The sequence below is a fragment of the Rhineura floridana genome, chromosome 4, assembly GCF_030035675.1.
Source record: "Rhineura floridana isolate rRhiFlo1 chromosome 4, rRhiFlo1.hap2, whole genome shotgun sequence".
Classification (NCBI taxonomy): Eukaryota; Metazoa; Chordata; class Lepidosauria; order Squamata; family Rhineuridae; genus Rhineura; species Rhineura floridana.
Genome location: NC_084483.1, coordinates 46,366,343 through 46,387,766, shown reverse-complemented (window position 1 = coordinate 46,387,766; position 21,424 = coordinate 46,366,343). Strand labels below are relative to the sequence as shown.

The window sequence follows — 21,424 nt, the reverse complement described above, 5'->3', positions numbered from 1 at the left end:
CGGTTGCGGGGTCTGAGACAGGAGGTGAGACGACTTGAGCGCCGGTTGCGGAAATCTCACACCGAAGACAACCGGACACTGGTTAGATCAGCAATAGCTGCCTATCAGGTGGCAACAAAGGCAACAAAGAGGGAATTCTTTGCTGCCTCTATTGCGTCGGCAGAGTGTTGTCCCAGGAGATTGTTCCAAGTGGTCCAAAGCCTGGTCGGTCCAGTTGCTCAGGAACCCATGGAACATTCTAAAACCTCCTGTGACACATTTGCTAAACACTTTGCCGATAAAATCGAGCGCCTGAAGAGCACGATTCCATTAACCGTGGATACAGGAACTGGGCCAGAGTTGGGCAGTTGCATTCCGGTCCGGTGGGATCGGTTTCAGCCTCTTCTCGCTGAGGAAGTGGACAAGGTGCTCAGTACTGTGAAGCCAACCACCTGTCTGGTTGATCCTTGCCCTTCGTGGCTCATTATGAGTTGTAAAGAGAGACTGAGCGAAGGGATCAAGGCAGTGGTAAATGCATCCTTGAAAGAGGGTGCAATGCCATCAGCACTCAAAGAGGCGGTGATAAAGCCCATCTTAAAAAAAACCTCCTTGGATCCCCAAGAGCTGAATAACTTTCACCCAGTCTCTAATCTACCATTCTTGGGCAAGGTGATTGAGAGGGTGGTGGCCAAACAGTTACAGACACACTTGGATGAAGCGGATTATTTAGATCCATTCCAATCGGGTTTCAGGACTGGTCATGGAACTGAAACAGCCTTGGTCGCCCTGGTGGATGATATGAGGTGGGCGTTGGATAGGGGAGAATATACCTTCCTCGTCCTCCTGGATCTCTCAGCGGCTTTCGATACCGTCGACCATGGTATCCTTTTAAATCGTGTGGAGGGATTAGGAATAGGTGGCACTGTTTTACAGTGGTTCCGTTCCTATCTCAAAGACAGGCATCAACGGGTGGCATTGGGAGATGAGGTTTCAGACCCTTGGCCTCTTAATTGTGGAGTACCACAGGGTTCTATCCTCTCTCCCATGCTGTTCAACATCTATGTGAAACTGCTGGGGGCCATCATCAGGAGTTTTGGGCTGCAGTGTCACCAATATGCGGATGACACTCAGCTCTATCTCTTGTTTAAGTCCTCACCAGAGTTGGCTGTGAATACCATGTCCAAGTGCCTGGAATCCGTAAGTGGATGGATGGGAGAGAATAGGCTGAAACTAAACCCTGACAAGACCGAGGTGTTGCTCGTGGGAGACAAAAGAAGGTTGGGAATTACATACCTGGTGCTTAATGGGGTTAATTTACCCCTGAAGGACCAGGTCCGCAGCCTCAGAGTCATCCTTGACTCCCAGCTGTCCATGGAGGCTCAGGTTTTAGCAGTGAGCCGGGCAGCTTGGTATAAATTACATCTGATACAGAGACTGCGACCCTACCTTCCTGTTCATCTACTCCCGCGAGTGATACATGCCCTGGTCTCCTCCCACTTAGACTACTGTAATGCGCTCTACGTGGGGTTACCCTTGAAAATGATCTGGAAGTTACAGCTGGTACAGAATGCAGCGGCACGCCTGATCAAGCACAGCCGTCGCTGTGATCATATCACTCCAGTGTTAATAGACCTTCACTGGTTACCAGTTGCCTACCGGGCCCAATTCAAGGTGTTAGTGCTGACCTTTAAAACCTTATACGGTTTTGGCCCAGTTTATCTGAAGGAGCCCCTCCAGAATCACCAATTATGCCGCCTGACAAGATCAGCCTCACAAGACCTTCTCTCGGTCCCACCAGTTAAAACAGCCAGGCTGGTGCGGACCAGAGGGAGGGCATTCTCGATCGTGGCCCCCATCCTCTGGAATTCCTTTCCTTTTGATCTCCGACATGCTCCCTCCCTGATAAGTTTTCGCCGAGCCTTAAAGACCTGGCTATTCAGGCGGGCCTACAAGATTGGGGTGGATTAGTTTTATAATGTTTTAATTGAAGGCTGGTTTTAAATTGATTATGATTGTTGTTTGATATGTATATTATATTTTATATTGTTGTACATCGCCTAGAGTGTCCGTCAACCCGGACAGATAGGCGACTCAAAAATAAAATTTATTATTATATATATATAATTCTGTTGTTTACATAAGTATCTATGAAAACAATTATGTAATTTTTGCAACCCGAAAAAAACCCTGTGGATCAAGTCACCCCAAAATGTATGCAGCCAATCGAATCGGCAAGCACCAGAGAAAGTGGAAACAAAAAAGACGGACCAGTAAAGAAATGAAGGACTATCGAAATGCATGTGGATAGGCACCATGCAGTGAACCCCATCCCTAGTGAACAGGGACCGCTGTTGTACTACTGTAAAGCAAAGTACACAAATGTGAACATAGACAATAGTGACAACAATTCACCAAAAAGAACTGAAGGATGTATTGGGAGTCTTAATTTCAGTTACTGTATTCACATGTATTATATTCATTCATACAACTTTTATCATTTGAAATATTATAGCATGTTAAAATCTTTAATCCTATACCTACTTGCCTAGGAGTAAGCCCCATTGATCTCAACAGGGCTGACATCTGAATAGATCTGTATAGGTTTGCACTGTTTTGTATCTTTAAAGTAAAGTCTCAGTATTTACAAAAATAAAAATAAATATCCTGTATATTACTGTGACCACTGAAGTGTTCTTGTGTATAAAAAGGAACAATTTATATATTGTCAGATATTATATTATCCTGCTTCAAATTTGAAATGATTGCTTAAGAAATGTTCTTGGCTAACTTTTTTTGAGGGGAGGGGGAATCCTCTTTTTTACAATGGCTGTCAGAGCATTTCATAATGTCTTTAATAATATCAATTGCTTTGTCCATTTTTATTTTCTTACTTTGAAATGGAATTTTAGAATTGTCCTCATATTGACTGGAACGTGAATTCACATTCTCTGATGTCATTTCGGAGATTGTGCGTTATGTTCTGTGTTTTTACCTGTACGAAACAATTCTGTCTGGCCGATGTTCAGTCCTTGTTGTTGTTGTTATGTGCCTTCAAGTCGATTACGACTTATGGCGACCCTATGAATCAGTATTCAGAGGTGGTTTACCATTGCCTTCCTCTGAGTTTGGATGCATGTTAGTCTTGTGTCTCAGCTTTGACCATTCCGCCTTGGGTGACCTTGCTAGGAGTCTAGCCTCTTGGTCTAGACAGCATTGCTCTGAGCTTCTTCAACACTCTCAAACCCCCTCACCTTGTTAAGGTATGCATCCTAGAAGGGGCTTTAGTCCTAGAGCCTTGAAAAACCTGCAGAGACTAGAGACAGAAATCACAGGAAATTGCACTTTATTTATTTATTTATTACATTTATATACTGCCCCATAGCCAAAGCTCTCTGGGCGGTTTATAGCAGTTAAACTTTGGATCTGTCTGCATTTAAATGTGTGAAACATCGCCCTTAGGAGATTGATGAATGATGTAATGACACTTCAAAAAATGTTATTGATATTAACTAATTGTTGAAAAGGCAGTGTTCTTAACAGAGAAATCTGTCTTTGTGAGAGATGGAGGTTGTGTTTTATGTGCCTGCCTTTTGCACAGCATAAGTAGTAAGAAATTTCTCTTACATGCCCAAAATGGTTTGCAAATTACTCTAAGGTCAGAAAACCAGACTGTCTGTTCACTTGACTGTCTTTAAAAAGGCTTGTAGTTTGCCATTTCTGCTTTTCAACGGTACCTTTCAAAGGTTTATTTTATCTTTATAGTTTAAAGTTGTTCTCTTGAGACTGAGCTACAACTGGATTAGCTATATCTGAAGGATGGAAGATTCTGCCAATTTTAGTTCCCTCAATTTCTCATGTTTCCAGTTTTAAATTCAGTGCCACATTTCTGCAGCAGTCTGCAATCTTTAAAAAATATATATTTTCTTCACCACGTTAGTGCAAGTTTTTCCTAATAAACATGTTTGTATGCAGTTTTGACTAATGAACACATTTTGCAAACGATGTCTACTAATATAATTCATTGTTGTATGTTATTTTCACTAGTATATTCATTTTTATGCACACTTTCCCATAATGTATTCATTTTTATGCACATTGCTTGGTTGGACATCTGCATTGCAAAAGTGTGAATTTTGAAGGATGGTTGTGTTTTGGTTTTCATGGCGTTTCAGAACGTGTGAATTTGATAGATTCGGCTTTACATTTTATATATTCATTAAATTTATATCCTGCCCTTCCTCCCAGAAGTGAATGTTGAATGCGAAGTGAATTGAATTTCTCCCCCATCCCTACCTGAGGTTAGACTGAGTATTGTTATGCTATTATGACTGAGACGAGAAATATAAATGGAAAGTTAAAACTTGGGGGGGGGACCTCCACAACTGTTCTGTATTTTTTAAATGAAAATCAAGCCAGCAAAAAATGCCACCCCACCCTACTAGCTCTCTGAGTCTTCACTCATAAATAAAGGACTGCTGGACTTAGTTGCCAGCTTTTGACATGGTCACTAGGAGCGCTTCTGGACAGGGACTTAATTTGCAAAGAGGCCATTCAGATATCACAAACAGGTGATATCTGGCAACAGGGCAGGATTTCTCTGGAAAGATTAATCTAGATTAAGTGGAAAAAATATGGCCTCTTGCATGGCCAACAATGTCATGTGGAAGCTTCCAAAAAATTGCATGCATAGTAAGCGACAATCCCCTCCAACAGACCTGTCTGCAATCATAAGAACTTTTTTCTTTTTCTTTTATTCAATAAGAGTATTTCTGTTGTTATTATATATCCTGTAAGTGATGAATATCTAAAATATCTGAGGATACGTAGGAGATAGTGACAAATATGTTATGTATATATACACACACACACACTTAATCCTGTGTTACCTGAAACTCATACAATTGGAAAGAGTTCCTTATTTTGCCCTCAATAGAGACATCAATTCAGGCACACACCCTTCCCTTCTCCATGGAATCCTCGTGGAGACCAGTTTTAAGTCTGTGGCTGGTTTGGAAATTATTCTTTGAAAGGGAGTATTAAATCTGATCAGTTTGAAGGCTGTGAAATATCTAATCAAACAGAGTGGATTTTATGGAGGATTTATCCCTTGGAAATATCCTCTCTAGTATCATGCAGAACTGGAGCATGTGAGAAGTACTTTCCTTCCTCCAGTCAAGCAAAATATAGTATAGTAGCAGAAGGTGCCCTTTAAGACATGATAAAAACTTTTTAATCACCCTGTAAACCCTGAGAGGAAGAATATTTGAATTAGTGCTGATCTGCAGAATATGATCCTAACTCTTTAGACATTTCAGATAGGGAAGGTGGAGGTTTAAACATATCCTCCAAAAGTTTGAATAATACTCTCCTGGCTCCTCCTCTCTCTTCAAATACCAAAAGTTTTGCATCATGTCCAGGGGCATTGTTGGTGGGGAAAAGATAGTTGATCTCATTGATCATTGAATGGTAAATGACTATCTGTTGGTGCTGATAAATATCCTGAACTGTCCACATTTGATTTTATGCTGTAATTTCTTTTGGGGAGAAAAAAATATTAGTGTCTGAATGTGCAAACTGTTGTATTACTCAGAGTGGAGGGGGGGACCCCAAATGTAGTTGCATGCAAAACCTCTTATGGAATCCAGCCCAGAGATTTATGTGCAAGGGGCAACAGTGAATATGATAAGGTTTCTGGCTATGTCAGTAAATCTGTAGAAGCCCCTTCGCTATAGAGGTGAAATTGATGAAGGGGTTAAAACTTATTCAGACTTTTCACTTCTGCAGGGAAGGGCTTTTCTCCAAACTGCCGCAGAGGTAAGTAAGTAAGAGAGAGAGAGGGAGAGGAGGAGGAACAGCTTCTTGCTTTTACTGCTGTTTGCAGCCTTTGTATGGAAACAAGAGAAAGCACAACAATTACTGCTGAACTTTCCAGGACTAGCAGCTAGATGTGGAAACAGTTGTGTAAGCAAGGAGGCAGGGGGACGTTTTTCAGAAGGAAATCACGTGTACTTGCAGAGTTGTTCAGAAACTCCATGGATATTCAAGACACTGTAAAGTTTCCATAGATAACTTGACACCATGAGATGCAACAGTGAAAAAGACAAAGGGACAGGTTCTGCACACAAATACAGTCAGGCTAGGCTTTTGTTCTGCCTTCTTCAGAATCATAATTAAAATGTTGAATTGTCAGAGCCCATATTCTAGTAACCACAGGATCTCACAACTTGCATGGGAATGACCAGTGGACAAATGGATATGGAACAGGTTGACTAGAGGCCTATTCCCTGAAGTGAAGGTAATCATATTTGTATTTAATAGGTTGTTAGCCTCATAAGTAAATTACATATAATTACATATATTCGTAAATAAAATCTCTCTCTCTCTCTCTCTCTCAATATATATATAATATATAGAGAGAAAGAATGTGTGGGGGGGCAACTATGCTTTTGCCCTGGGCCCCGCACATGCTAAGGGCAGGCCTGTCCTCCCCTATTCCTGCCCTTCCTCCCCTCCCCCTCCTCCATGGTCAGTTTCACCTATCCTAAGCATGATTGCAGGGGAGTAAATCCCATTGAACTCAATAAGCATGCAAATGATCAATCCATTCTCCACAAACTTTCACACTATCCCTTTCACACTATTTCTTACCTCCTGGATTAAAAAGCAGGGAAATTCACTAATAGGCGGAAAAAACCCTTGCGGTTTAAGAATGTACCTATAGCGAACTCCTCTCTGAGATACTGTACTGCCCTACAAATTGGTCAAAATGCAAACACAATTTGGGTTGGTCTTTCACAGTCCAATCCACTTGGTGTGGAGCTTGGAAGAATTTGGTAACATGTGCCTGTGAGCATATGGTGAGTGGTAGCAACACCTGCAATCAGCCCAAATAGTAGAAAGAAGAAATGTGCTGTGCTGATCTTGTTTTAGCAGGGAGGAAGCAACAATATTAAGACAGTTGATATAGTTCAGATATTTGTTTTAAACATGTTTGATTTGCAATTTTTGTGATGTTTCCTATGGTAAATTATTTTATTTTGCTTCTGTTTCTGTGAATGCATGAGTACAGCAACACTTCGCATAATTTACACTACCCCCCCCCCTCTGAAATCAGTTTTGGAGTAATGGCACAGACTGTTCTGCAGCATACACTCCAGTGGACATGAGGAGTATCTCAGTTTGCACAAGATAAAACAGTAGGAGGTGAAATATATTCTAGCAAATTTCCAGGGGTGCTCTTTGTATTTAATTTACCATGCCTACTTTTCCTTAAGTGGAGTGGTTTAAGCATAGCAGGCTGAACGCATGCATCTTGGACAGGCCAAGTGTTTTTTTTCCAACAGCTAGATTCATTGCTTAAGTAGCAACATAGCGTGATCAGCCTAATTTTACATCAAACTGCAGTTTCAGATTCAAATCTTAATGCAACCAAAATAGAAATAGAATTTAACCTCCAAAGACAAAAGGCTGCCTTCACCATCATATGACTTTGACCAATAAAAAAGTGTTGAAAGTATCATCACCGTCATCATTATTATTATTATTATTATTAATTTCTATCCCACCATTTGGCTAAAAGGCCTTTAAGACGGCTTACAAAATATAAACACAAATATAGAAATACATATCAATAAAAACAGTACAATTTGCAAAAATTAAATAACAAGGTAATAACATTATTAAAAAGCAACAATAACAGCTTTCAATGAAAATACAATAACAAATCACACTTTCCTAACACTTTCTAAACTAAATGAATAAAAATAAATTTGACACAGAGTTCTAGGATTATTATTATTACACTTGTATACCGCCCCATAGCCAAAGCTCTCTGGGCGGTTTATAACATAAAAATCAATATACATTCACATTTGGTACAATTGCTAGTAAAAAAAGAAGAAGCAATAATTCACATTTTAAATAAACATAACTGAACAATAAATATCTAAACAATATAAATAACATGAAAACAGAATAAATCAAACACAAAACAAAACAAAACAGAATATAACAATTATAAAATATATCTAAAAATGTTCTCTAATTTCCCATTGTGCTTCTCCCCACCTGACCACCATCTTCTATAACCAGTAGCATTATGAACATTTCTTCCGTTGTCTTCTTTCCCCAAGACAACCCCAAGATGACTCCAAGTGCGACGCTAAGTGCACACTTAGCGTCTCACTTTGTGTGACTCTGAGGCGCTGCCTCAGGCATCGCTTCCCCTTCATATACCTGGAGCAGAAGAAAAAAACAAGGCAGAGTTGTGGGTAAATGGCAACAGCTGCAGCAGCACACAAAGTCCTTCCAAACACAGGATGAATAATGAGTGAAATATAAATTTTCTAGGTTAGATTCTCTGTAAAAACAGTAGTAACACAGGAAAGAAGCAAAGTAAGAACATCATCAAACATACAAAAAAATCCATCTTCGGAGATGATTGCAGGTGTTGCCACCGCACACCATGTGCTCAGAGGCACATGTTTGGAGGGAGAGTAAGTGAATGATACTAAACCTTCTTCCTTCCATATTCAGCACTTGAGAAAGATGGAGTGGAGGGACAATGCAGAGATAGCCCCAATAGCCAAGAAGGAACCTTCGCATAGAGAAAAGAGCTGTGAGCTACAGAGCTCTTTCAGGACTCTAAACACACAGGTATTCTCTCTGGCGTAGATGCTGGTATTATTTGCTCTGTTCCCCCTCCCCCCCCATATCATTTGGTATACATTTTTAGACTACCTTTCCTCACATGAACCTGCCTGGGCTCTGAAATCATCTTGTGATGCCCTTCTCTGCATGTCAGCTGTGAGGAAGGTCCAGAGGGTGGTCACAAGGGAACAGACCTTCCTTGTAGCCCTCCATTTATGGAGTGTTCTGCCCCAGGAAGACCTGCCTAGAAGCTGGCAGCAATCTTTTCATTGCTTTGGCACCAGACAAAGACATTACACATTTGGGCAGGGACATGATATTGTGCTGTTGAATCTGTTTTAGTAATGTTTATATGATTTTTATTTTTATTGAATTTTTAAACTTTGATTGTTAAATAGTTTTGGGACTTTTTTAGCGGGAAGCACAGTATAAATGGAATAAACCTAACCTAACCAGTTGCTAGCTTTCTCCTGTCCTGCATAAAAGCAGAAATTCAGTAAGTAATAGTGTTCCTAGCATGTAGACACTTCATCTGCTGAATTTCTTTTTGTCACATAGTTGCTTGAAGCACAGGAGCACTGGCAGAAAAAAGAAATTGGCAAACCTAATTTTATTCAGCACAAAGTTCACCCACATCGTTAAAGCACTACATGATCAGCCAGTCTTGATTTACTTTTGTTTGTTGCTTTTCCACTGTGTTTTCAGGGTATTCAATGAGACCGTTCATTTTATGCAGCGATGGATTTATTTTGTTTTGGAATGTCATGCAGCAACAATTGCATCTGCAACAATTTGCTATAGAAAGTATAACTTTTTCATAAAAGGTTTTTTGATTGTGACTGTATGTTTCAGGAACATTCTGAACAAGAGAGATTTGATACTGGAGATGAAAGATGTATTGGTTTTCTTCAATATAATGTTTTATAGGTAAAGTTGTTGCCCCCCAACTGTATGACAAACAGAGTATGGCAGGCAGAAATTCTTTAGATAAAGCTTTTCTCAGCACAGAGATGTAGTGAATGCAAAAAGCTTCACTTGTTGAATGTCTGTCTTACAAGCAGCCTTCACTGGCATAGAATCCCTGTTAGGAAAAAAAAAGAGTATCAATCCTTTTTCTGATGACAAAGTTGTATTTGAGTAGAAAAATTAATGATTCTTTTTTTCATTGTAGCCTGCATATGTCATTAAGTCACTTCCAGATGATAATGATTGCTATTTATATCCCACCCCTTCCTCCCAAAGGAGCCCAAGGTTGGAAACACACCCATAATAACATTAAATATATTCTAAAAATAGTGTAAAAACCATCCCATTCTGTCAGCCAATGATTTCAGAGTTGCCAGGAACAGTGTCTTTCAGCCATCAAATGCCTGGGTAAACAAGATTGTTTTTCAATTCCTCTTTAAAATCAATAATGAGTGAAAGGAGACACCTCAACTGTAAGGGCATTCTGCAAATGTGGCACTGTCACTAAGAAGACCCTGTCATGGATCAAAACCAGCTGGGCAAGCCCCGATGGTGGCACCAACAAGCCTCACCTGCTGATGGTAGTGTCTGAGATGCTGATCACCTGTTTATTGAGCATTCATCCAGTTTTGTTTGCATAAAGTCTACAAAGAGATTGTGCAATATCTGCTGTTTATTAGGAATTCATTCTCATTCATTCATGGGGGTATTATACAACTTTGCATCAAGCAATTATTATTGCACAGTTTTCAATACATTTTCCTGACACTTTCCTTACCACAGAAAGTCTGATTTTATTTTCATTTTTTTGAAGAGTGGGTTTGTTGTGCAAGAGCACCAAATCTACTTTAACTGTGCAAGCTGAATGTGTTGGTATGCTACTGACTCTTACCTGGAAATAGTAATAGTATGGAAGTACCTAGTACTAAATTTAGTGGCTAGTTCTAAATTTAAGAAAAAAATAAGAAACTAAGAAATTGAAATTGACATATTCACCCATCCTTACCTATGACATTGGATACTGTGGCAGAGAGGGAGAATCTGACTGGATCTTCCTCTCTAACATCAGATCTCTGTCAGTGATGTTGAAGCAGGATATCTGATATATCCTGTGATGCCTGGGATGTCCTCTTAAGGACCATTGAATTTGACCCTAGGTCACACTGAAGTAAATGAGATTTCCAATGCCATCATACACATGTATAGTGAGAATTAATCCCCATTCATTAATGGGACTTATTCCCAGGTAAATGTGTATAGGAATGCACTCATAAATAGCCCAATATGCAGGATTGCACCCCAGCTGGGCAAGTGCAACAAAATGTCCAGCCAACATCATCATGTTACTCCTTTGTGGCTAAAATGTTACAATAGATCTTAGGGGAACAGACTGATGACAAATGTTTAGGAGTAAAGTGTGAATTAACAACAATAACAAAATTTAAATCCTGTTACTGTTTTTCAGAAAGGCTTTTAAAACTGTATCCCATGAATTCTTCCATAGGTAGTCCAATAATACCATTAGAGTAACAATAAAAACAAAAAAGAACATTTGTCTCCCTGGGCTCCTTCTGGGAGGAAGGGCGGGATATTTATTTATTTAATTTGTATCCCACCCTTCCTCCCAGCAGGAGCCCAGGGTGGCAAACAAAGCACTAAAACACTTTAAAACATCATAAAAAAAACTTAAAATACATTAAAACAAAACAGCATTAAAACATTTTTTAAAAACAACCTTAAAAAAGGGTTAAAAACATTATTAAAACATATTAAGCAATTCTGACACAGATGCAGACTGGGATAGGTCTCAACCTAAAAGGCTTGTTGAAAGAGGGAAGTCTTCAAAAGGCACCAAAAAGATAGCAGAGATGTTGCCTGCCTAATATTCAAAGGGAGGGAATTCCACAGGATAGGTGCCACCACACTAAAGGTCCGTTTCCTATATTGTGCAGAATGAACCTTCTGATAAGATGGTATCTGCAGGAGGCCCTTACCTCCAGAGCAGAGTGATCGACTGGGTATATAAGGGGTCAGATGGTCTTTCAGGTATCCTGGTCCCGAGCTGTATAGGGCTTTGTACACCAAAACTAGACCCTTGAACTTGGCCCGGTAGCAAATGGGCAGCCAGTGCAATTATTTCAGCAGCGGGGTGACATGTTGGCGATACCCTCTCCCAGTGAGAAGTCTCACCACTGCATTAAATCATCATCATCAATATTGTGTTAGCCTTTATCAGTACAGTATATTTAAATCAGTGATCTTTTTTCTGGTACTCATATCTTAAGGAAAGTGCTGTGAGTGCCAGCACAAAATGGTTACCATGGGCAGCAGAGTTTTTTAGCGTAAATTTTGCAAAGTGTTGCTGCACTTAAAAAAGTGTTGCTGCACTTCACATATTCACAGAAATAGAAACAAAAGAAAATGATTTCCTATAGGAAACGTCACTAAAATTGCAAAGGAAATGAGACATATTTAAAGTGACCATCTGAACGATACCAACTGTCTTAATAATGTTGCTTCCTCCCTGCTAAAACAAGATCAGCACAGCACATTTCTTCTTTCTACTATTTGGGCTGATTGCAGGTGTTGCTACCACTCACCATATGCTCACAGGCACATGTTACCAAATTCTTCCAAGCTCCACACCAAGTGGATTGGACTGTGAAAGACCAACCCAAATTGTGTTTGCATTTTGACCAATTTGTAGGGCAGTACAATATCTCAGAAAGGAGGTCAGGACTCCTGCTCCACGGGTACATTCACTATAGCTGCCCTATTTCCCTGCTTTGTAATGTTTGATAGAAATATCTGTGGCTATAGGTACATTCTTAAACCGCAAGGTTTTTTTTGCCTATTAGTGAATTTCCCTGCTTTTTAATCTGGGAGGTAAGAAATGGGATCCTGTGGAAGTTTGTGGAGAATGGATTGATCATTTGCAGGCTTATTGAGTTCAATGGGATTTACCCCCCTGCAATCATGCTTAGGATAGGTGAAACTGACTGGAGGGGATGGGGAGGGGAGGAGGAGGAGAAGGGAGGGGGGAAGGGCAGAAGGGAGAAGCGGGATTGGAGCAGGCAGGAGGGGGAGGGGAGGAGAGGGACAGGTTTGATCATTTGCATGTTTATTGAGTTCAGTGGAATTTACTCCTGTGCGGTCATGCTTAGGATGGGTAAAACTGACTGGGGGGAGGGGGGGAGGGCTGAAGTGAGCAGGGGAGGAGGAAGGGAGAGAGGAGGGGAAGGAGGGAAAAGGCAAGTCTGATCATTTGCATGCTATTGAGTTCAATGGGATTTACTCCTATGCATTCATGGTTAGGATAGGTAAAACTGACCATGGGGGAGGAGGACGGGGAGGGGAAAGGGAAATGAATGAGTTGGAGGGGGCAAAGGAAGGGGGAGGGGCAGGTTTGATCATTTGCATGTTTATAGAGTTCAATAGTATCTACTCCTGTGCAATCATGCTTAAGATAGATAAAACTGACCATGGGGAGGAGGAAGGGAAGGAGGAGGGAGGGGCAAATGAAGGGGAGGGGCAAGAGGTAGGAGATAGGAGGGAGGAGAAGGGAGTGTGGGTTTGATCATTTGCATACTTTTTCATTGGGATTTATTTCTGTGCAATCATGTTTGAAAGTGGAAATGGACTGCCTTCAAGTTGATCCCGACTTATGGCAACCCTATGAATAGGGTTTTCATGGTAAACGGTATTCAGAGGTGGTTTTACTATCCTCTGAGGCTGAGGCTGGGAGGTAGTGACAGGCCCAAGATCACCCAGTCAGCTTAATGGTTGTGTGAGGATTCGAACCCTGGTCTCCCAGGTCGTAGTCCAACACTGACCTGTGGAAGGGGCAGAGAGGGGAGGAGGAGGGGAAGGGGAGGAGATTGGGTGGGTGGGTACTGGGCAGAGGGGAAGTCCCTTTCCTTTCCAAAAGGAAAACACTGTGAACAGTATCATTGCTTTTCAATGTTTCCCCCACCTTTTTATTCTACAGCAGGCACATGTAGCCTCCCACCTAAATTTAAATCAAAGCTGTCCCTGGCCACATCCACACCAGGCCTTTATTTCACTTTGGACAGTCATGGCTTCTCTCAAAGAATCCTGGGTAGTTAGTGAAGGGTGCTAAGAGTTGCTAGGATATGCCCTGTTATCCTCACAGACCTTCAATCAGAGTGGCTCACTATTAAACCAGTCTGGCCACTGGAGCTCTGTCAGTGGAATAGGAGTCTCCTCTCAGCACCCTTCACAAACTACACTTCCCAGGATTCTTTGAAGGAAGCCATGACTGTCTCAAGTGAAATCAAAGTCTGGTGTGGGTGTGACCCCCTGATTAGGCAAGCCCAACAGATGTGAGTCTGGCTTTTAGAACACTGACAGTTGGTTCTTACTGAGCATGCCCTGGCTTATCACTGAGTTCCATGTTAAATTTCTTAAATTAATTAAAAAATCAGCCTGACATTTTTTCAGCTTTTAACTGCAGGAGATGAAGGTATGGGACAAGGTCAGTAATAGGAGTACAGGTCATCTGTGAAGATGGCTGATTTTTAATGAATTTCAACAGATTATGAGAACTCTGACAGAAAAAAGTCCAAAAGGGCTGTGGTTCCCCCCCTCTTTTTAGACTTTGAACTCTCTATTATCTCTGATTATTTTGTGTATCACCATGAAAATTGAGAGGGTTGTTAAGCAAGCGTTTCTGAGTTCAGGACTATAAGTTTTGTAAAGTTTTGTTTTGAAATGAGCTTATGGGAAGCATCAGAATGGCACTGGGGTATTTTCTATTTAACATTGTGGAATGTGAAAAATCCAATCTGGCTGTACTCTTGTGGATGTATAAAAAATGCAGGCATTCATTTGATTTCTGATACGCTAGCTAGGAAAGATAGGTGGGAACAACTTATATTCTGTACCTTCTTGAAATAATAGCCTAGCCAAGGCAAGGATTCTGAAGATTTGTATGTTGAAATGTACTGTAATGACTGCAATTTTCAGTTTTATGGGGAAAGTAACACTTGGGGCCAGCAATTAGGCTCTTTGAAGAGAGTTCTATTTCCATGTATGTAGATCATATTACAATGTCTAACAAAATAGAAATATTAGTATTAAAGCAAAGCATTTTCAACTTCTGCCTTCTTCAGCTGCTCTGATTTTTACAAGTGTCTCTGTGTGTGTCTGTATGTGAGATATATATCAGTTCTTGCTGAGCCTTTCAGCTAAATATTTTACCTGTGAATTGTGATGCTTTTGAAAGAGGCAGAAAGGATTTATACCCTTTATCTCTTGATTGTACGTAACCCGTTTGTCATCATGCCTTCCCTCATCACTCCTCTCTCTCTCTCTCTCTCTCTCTCTCTCTCTCTCTCTCTCTCTCTCTCACACACACACACACACACACACACACACACACACACACACACACACCACTACTAACATTGTATCACCTTATCACATTTTAAACCTACCACAACTTTTTGAAAAACCAACTATATATTACAGCTAATTCCCCATCACTTCTCAATTCAAATGCTATCATCTGTTAACTATAACAATCCACTTGGACCTTTCTGGTTTATTTTGCACTATGAAAACATTCTGACTTGGTACATGTGGGCTCTTCCGGAAGCAAGTCTAACATTATTTTCAGAAAATGTGTTCCAAATGCCTCTCCAGAGGGTAGCCAGTGCTGAGTTTGTAAGCAACAACTATTTTCAACATCCCTGTTGATAATAAAGCAGCACTGTCCCCTTCCACAAAAAATGTCTGTCAACCTATGCCTTATTATGGAGGGATATATTTGGGTAGTATATGGAATTTGCTATGGCTGAACTCTTCTACCAAAAGTGAATGACTAAATCTCTACTTTTAAATACTTTGAGGTTTAAGGTTTAATATGCGTACCTATAAAGAAATAGTACTTCATGATAGTGAAAATAATGTGTTTAACTAGATAAGTAATGCATTCACCTCTTTTCAAATCTTTCTTTATTCTCAGCAACTCTCCAATTTCCCACATTTTTTTATTTTTAGTAATATATTGTTGCACTTCTCTTTTTCTTTTAATTTTTTACACTTGTTTTGCTTGTTTACTTTATATATGCTAGTATATTGTAGAAAGTATATATATTTCTTCAAATAAAATGATTTGTAAACTTATGATAGATTTTTGCAGTTGTCTTTTTGTTCATTTGTGACAAATTTCAGTTAAAAATGTGGAAATAATCTGTATGCATATTTATAACTTTTTAGCCTTTATTTTGTTTAAAATGGTTTGGATGCTTATATGCTTATACAGGAGATATAGATATGATTATATATGTTATCATCTATTCAAAACAATGCATATTTATTTCAGCTCTCTGTTATCAGTACTATATTACATCTTTGAGAGCAAAAGACCTCTCACTCTCCCATCTATGTATTTCAAGTTCAATGGAGCAGAAGAGATACTTGCTCATTTAAAGTGAAGACTAAATATGGCTGTCTGAACTGTTCTTTTTGTTATTGGATATGATGTTAAAAAATCCTATGCTTGACATGGAGGCACAACAATTACTGGTAGCAATAGCAGCTTTTGTCCCAGGGGGTGGATTACTTACCCCACTACTACCACCTCCCCACATGAAGATGCATTTGATGTAACACATACTATGGCTCTAGTAGAAACTAAACTCCAGTGTCGCTTCTGGTACAACTGGAAGAGATGCCCGCAGCACTGCTGTGTTGGTGGCTGCTCCACAGCTCATTTTGTCAATTGCATTGTTCTGGTGAATGGCTAAATGCAATCCATGTTATATTAAAGAAGCTATCAGAAACTAATAATAAATCAAATGCTGTTAACCATGTTCATAAATTCACATTGCAGTGTCCAATTTCCATCCCAGTCTTTCTAAACAGCATTAGTAGTATAATTTAATGCACAATTGTGTTTTGAGATTATCTATTATATACATTTTTTTTAAAAAAAATGTATTGTGAGATTTTGATCATTTTTTTCAAAACAAATATGCAATATGAACACAGTTCAAAATATTTGGGGCAGTATATGTATGGTCTCAATATATGACTAGAACAAGGATAGGTATCCAAAATTGTTTGGCTCACAATCTTGCCAAAACACTTGAATGTCCACCTGGCTCTGTCTCTTCCCATGTTTAGGAAGCTCTGTAGTCACCTAAAAGAATTTCAAATGTGTCCTGGATTGTTCCTCTTCTGAACAATTTTTTTAAAAAATGTTGTGTTGTTACAATCTATATTTTTTTCTTTTTTTCCTACTTTACTGTTTTTTTAAAAAGCAACAACTGTCAGCTTGTTTGAGTATCATTGGTATGGAAATGTATAATGAATCATATCCTTCTGTTGATGAGAGGTTCTTTGATCCAGCAGAAGCTTTGGTAAACAGAAAGTGGTGAGATGATTTTCACAATTTCCCCCTTCTGCATCTCCCCCACACCATCTACCATGTTGTTCCAAGGCATCCCCCAATGCTCTGTAGCATATTGGTGGAGGAAGGGTGCTCAGGAATGCAGAGGGAATGGGAAATCAGCACAAATCACTTTATTCCTTTTGGCATGCACAAGCCTGTCCTGGATCAAAGAGCCTTCCCTCAACAGAAGGACAACTTTGGATATAAGCCAGTATATATTGGTCTGACTGAAACCCAAGACAGCTTCCAGCACCAGCTAGTTAGCAAGAGATCATAATTGTTTGCACTGTTGAATTCACAGCAGAACTCTCTTTGGGAGGAAGGGTGGGATATACATCAATCATCTGCGTCAGTTGGAATCAGTGCCAGAGTAGAACACAATTTGGCGATACAGTGCTGATGAAGCAGTAAAGGTGTCCTGCTCCACGTACTTATTTGTCTGGCAGCACAGGAAGTTTTAGGACTGATCAGAAGGATGTCATAAGTCAGGCTCCCAATATCATTTGCCAATTATTCTAGGAAGGAATGGGGTTTTGTTTCGCTGTCTATAATCCAACTCACCTTAGCACTGGGCACATGGTGGCTACTGCAATTAGTGTTTATACTGACTCCCTGCTGAGAATAGGAAATATGTGTGGGAGACCTGAGTCTGTACTATGAGAAATGAGTCTAACAGATGGTCCAATACATTATTTATCTTTGTAAGTTAAAAAAAAATACTGAAGAGCTGAGTGGGAGGGAACTCAGAGGAACAATACTTGACATTTGTATAGTACTTTCAGGTTTTGAAAGTGTCTTCCATGCATTATCTAGTAATAATTGAAAGGTAAGCCAATATTAGTATCCCCCGTATAACAGGTGGGGTGGGGACAGGGATTGAGGCTGAGTGGTTTTCCTAGTAAGCTTATGGCAAAAGTGAGATTCAAACTAGGGATTCCCTGATTTGCAGCCCAGCCTTTGAGCCACCAGACTGCACCCAATCTCTGAGGGGAAAAAAAACACCTCAAATGTTTTTCCTTTAAAAACAGATACACATAAAATACTGTTTTATTTTTTAGCCTTTTGAGAACTGTGACTTAAACCTGACAGAAACACACGCGAAGCAAGATTTATTTCCTTTGATATTACTGTGCATTATTTAAAGTAATACTAAGTAACAAACTTAGTTGGGGGTGGTATGTTTCTCAATGCAGGTTGCTGGAAACCACAGGAGGGGAGAGTGCTTTTGTGCTTAGGTCTTGTTTGGGGGCTTCCCATGGGCATTGGGTTGGCCATTCAGAGAACAGGATGCTGTACTAGATGGGCCACTGACCTGATCCAATGGGATACTTTTATGTTCTTACTTTTTTTTCTTTTCTTTTCTTTTTGCAAAGTAGACTAGTCACAAATTGCATCATCTGCCAGCAAATTCTCCCCCATTAACCAGGCTAGAATGAATGGAACTTTCAAAAGGGTATATTTTGTGTAGGAGAAATTTCTGGCACAATATGTCGCAAAACATCAAGCCCACATATAATTGCATGTAGGAGTGGTTGTGAAATTGAGCAGCTCTATTGCATTTTTCTCCTGTGTAATTAAAAAACCCTATTCTTCTCATCCAATCAAACATTTTCACTTTATATGACTTTTTCCTCCCTTAAGTCATATTTGACATATATTGAGAAGATGATCACATATTAATATTTCAAAACTTAACTGTTAATTCTTTTTCTGTCTACTACAGTGAGTCAAGGTGGGGACGCAGTTGCATCAGACACATGTCCTGATCCAGGTGTTCCTGAAAATGGGAAAAGAACAGGTTTGGATTTTAGGTAAGAATTTTATATGGATTTATGTTTGAGGTTTTTTTTATATGAATGAATGTGAGAAAAGTGTGCTAAACTTGAAGTCAGAAGTTCTTATGAAAGCTGCTGATAATGCAGTAACTGGGGGTAGGGTAGGATTGAAGCAGATTGAGAGATCCTGTGTGGCTGTAGTGTTTGTCCCTTGCCTGCAGGAGCTCTCATGATCATTTCAAAGTTAGGGAATCTCCACATATGGACTCATGCTCAGACTAGAGATGTGAAGGCCTGGGGGGGGGGGAGAGAGAACCTGGAAAAAATGAGGAAATGCCCTGTTTTTTTTTCATTTTTTTCCCAGGTGTCCATATCTTTAGCTCAGACATGAGCTGACAACTCTTAATGCAAATAAGCAATTTCATGATTCAAGATCTCCAGTGTGCCTTACTGCATGAACTAGATTTTGAATTGGGACATGTATCTTCTATCTAATGGTGCCAAGGCTTGCCCCTTAAAGACACTGTAGTGATCTAGTATGCCCAAACATTAATTTGTGCTGCAATCATGGCAGCCCTGTGTTGATTCCTCTTTCACCACCATATAGTACATTTTGTTGTCTGGCCTGGAATCATTGTGTTATACATTTCTCATAGTCCAAGAGTCTGTGTCAAAATACTTACATTATAACGTTCTAGCAGCCTCCAGATTACACTGTTGCAATGGACTCCACATGAGTCTGCCCTCGAAGAAGCTGCACCTAGTGCAGAATGCAGTTGCCCAGGTATTGGCTGGACTGTCTGTCAGGATGAGTATAACACCTGCCCTGAAGCAGCCACACTATGATTGCCTATCTGCTTCCAATCCCAATTCAAGGTGCTCACCTTAGTGTGGGAACCCCCCCCCCCAATTCCTGGCTCCCAATGAAGAAGTAGACTCAGGACAGAAAACTGATTTTTTTCTGCAAGAAGTTTTATTCAAGAAATCAGTACAGGAATGCAGCATCACAGTCTAGGTATAAATCAGGATACAGGGTTATCTCAGCATACAAACTAGGCATGGTAGAGGCGGCAAAGAGAATCATAAGCATTGCTAGGTTTATATATCAGAGGGGGGGGAGACTGCACTCTATAAGTTTATTCTTGGTCTTTCTATCCTTTATTGCAAAAGGATAGAAGTGCAAAGTGCAAAGCTCTTTTGAGAAGATGATAGTAGCTTCTTCACTTGAAGTTGCTGTCTGGCCTTGGGCTGATAACTCCAGCTGGCCACTTTGCTTTGCTCCTTGGCTAGATCTAGGCTTTAGTTGCCAAGCCATCTTTATCTTTGGATGGCTCTGGCAAGAGAGGGGGGCTTTTGAACTTTTCTCAACACTTCTACTAGCAGGTTCAGAGGGTTCTGAAAATCCTTCCCCTGTGTCATCCTGATTCCCTTCAGCAGAACTGACAATCCCCTCTCTAAGTTCTGTACCCCACTCTTCTGCCTCCCATTCCTGCCACAGCTTCTCCTTGGAGCCCATGACACCTACACCTCTTTCCAGGGCCAATAACTACATTGTAGATGAAACCAGTTATATCTGTTGAGTAATAATGTACATAATTCCAAACTGCCCATCTAACTTATTTTGTTGGGGCTTAATGTCCTTTCTGACCCTTCTGAAAAGGGATAATGGGCACTGATAATTATATGTTTAGAGCCATTTGTTAAAATTAAGGATTATTTTTGCCATTCATTTGTGTTGTTTTCATATGGGCATATAGTTCCCTTTCTTAAACTGATCTGATGCATGGATCTAATCTTGGATTAGATCTTTAATCTTAATCTAGAATCCTATATTGCATTCACTGAGCAGTATTTTGCACTACATGACACCCCATATTAAAAGAAAGTGCATGCATTACTGAACTATAATGTGTGTATGTGTGTAAGACATACCACTTGCTTTGAAGTTTTGCATACCTAAAAAAGCAATGTACCTACCAAAACTCTTGCTTAAATTGGGACTGTTCTACAGGAACAGCCACATATGTGGGAAGTGTGCCATCACTATCAACAGTCTGGGAGTCACCGTACTATAGTTATCCTCTTTTTTCACTTAACTAAAGTCTTCATGATGCATCATTATAATATTGTGTATGCAAGGCGGTAACCATAGGCTACAAACCTCAAATAGAAATAGTCCCTTTAAAGAACAGAAGTGAGTGAGACAAACCAATGTGACTTGGGATACTCCCAGATGTGTTGTCTATTTGCACAAAATTTGGTTGTTATCCCATACTTTCCGATGCAATGATCTTGTCACCAGTGGTGGCTGGTGGCTCCATGTTAGTGGGGCAGTGGAACCCACTCCAGGTTTTAGTCTGAACTTTCAAGGAGCTGTCTAAAGTGAAGAACTTCAGAAATTAGTGTGCTTAGGTAAGTATAAGCCAGAAGCATTTATGAAAGTTTGGTTCCAATTTGTAATTCAGAAAGATAAGCCAGATTCAGAAAGCCATCAAAATATTGTTGGTTTTCTGTAATAATTTATTCGTGTTGTTACTGGACTGAGTACATCTTCCAATATCCCTCTATATATTTCTTTTTTTTTATCATTAATTTTTATTCAAATTTTCAAAGACAAAAAACAAAACAAAACAAAAAC

The 21,424-nt window shown here is 39.9% G+C and overlaps 2 protein-coding genes across 4 annotated transcripts in view; one reads left to right on the top strand and one right to left on the bottom strand.

Moving 5' to 3' along the window:
* CSMD1 (CUB and Sushi multiple domains 1) overlaps positions 1–21,424 on the top strand; it is a 1,745,606-nt gene that overhangs the window by 1,137,044 nt on the left and 587,138 nt on the right. Inside the window, exon 8 of the mRNA XM_061622907.1 lies at positions 18,735–18,822. Within this exon, the coding sequence (XP_061478891.1) occupies positions 18,735–18,822 (88 nt within the window). The remainder of the gene's footprint in view (positions 1–18,734; positions 18,823–21,424) is intronic.
* Positions 7,713–21,424, bottom strand: part of LOC133383035 (uncharacterized) — a 117,633-nt gene continuing 103,921 nt past the window's right edge. For 2 of the 3 annotated variants that reach the window (XR_009762153.1, XR_009762155.1), the window contains 2 exons: positions 18,708–18,788; positions 10,167–10,238 (listed from right to left, as the gene is read on the bottom strand). The gene's annotated coding sequence lies outside the window, so the exon portion shown is untranslated. Of the gene's footprint in view, positions 8,215–10,166; positions 10,239–18,707; positions 18,789–21,424 lie in introns of those variants that run through there. The other variant, XR_009762154.1, reaches the window with a different exon arrangement.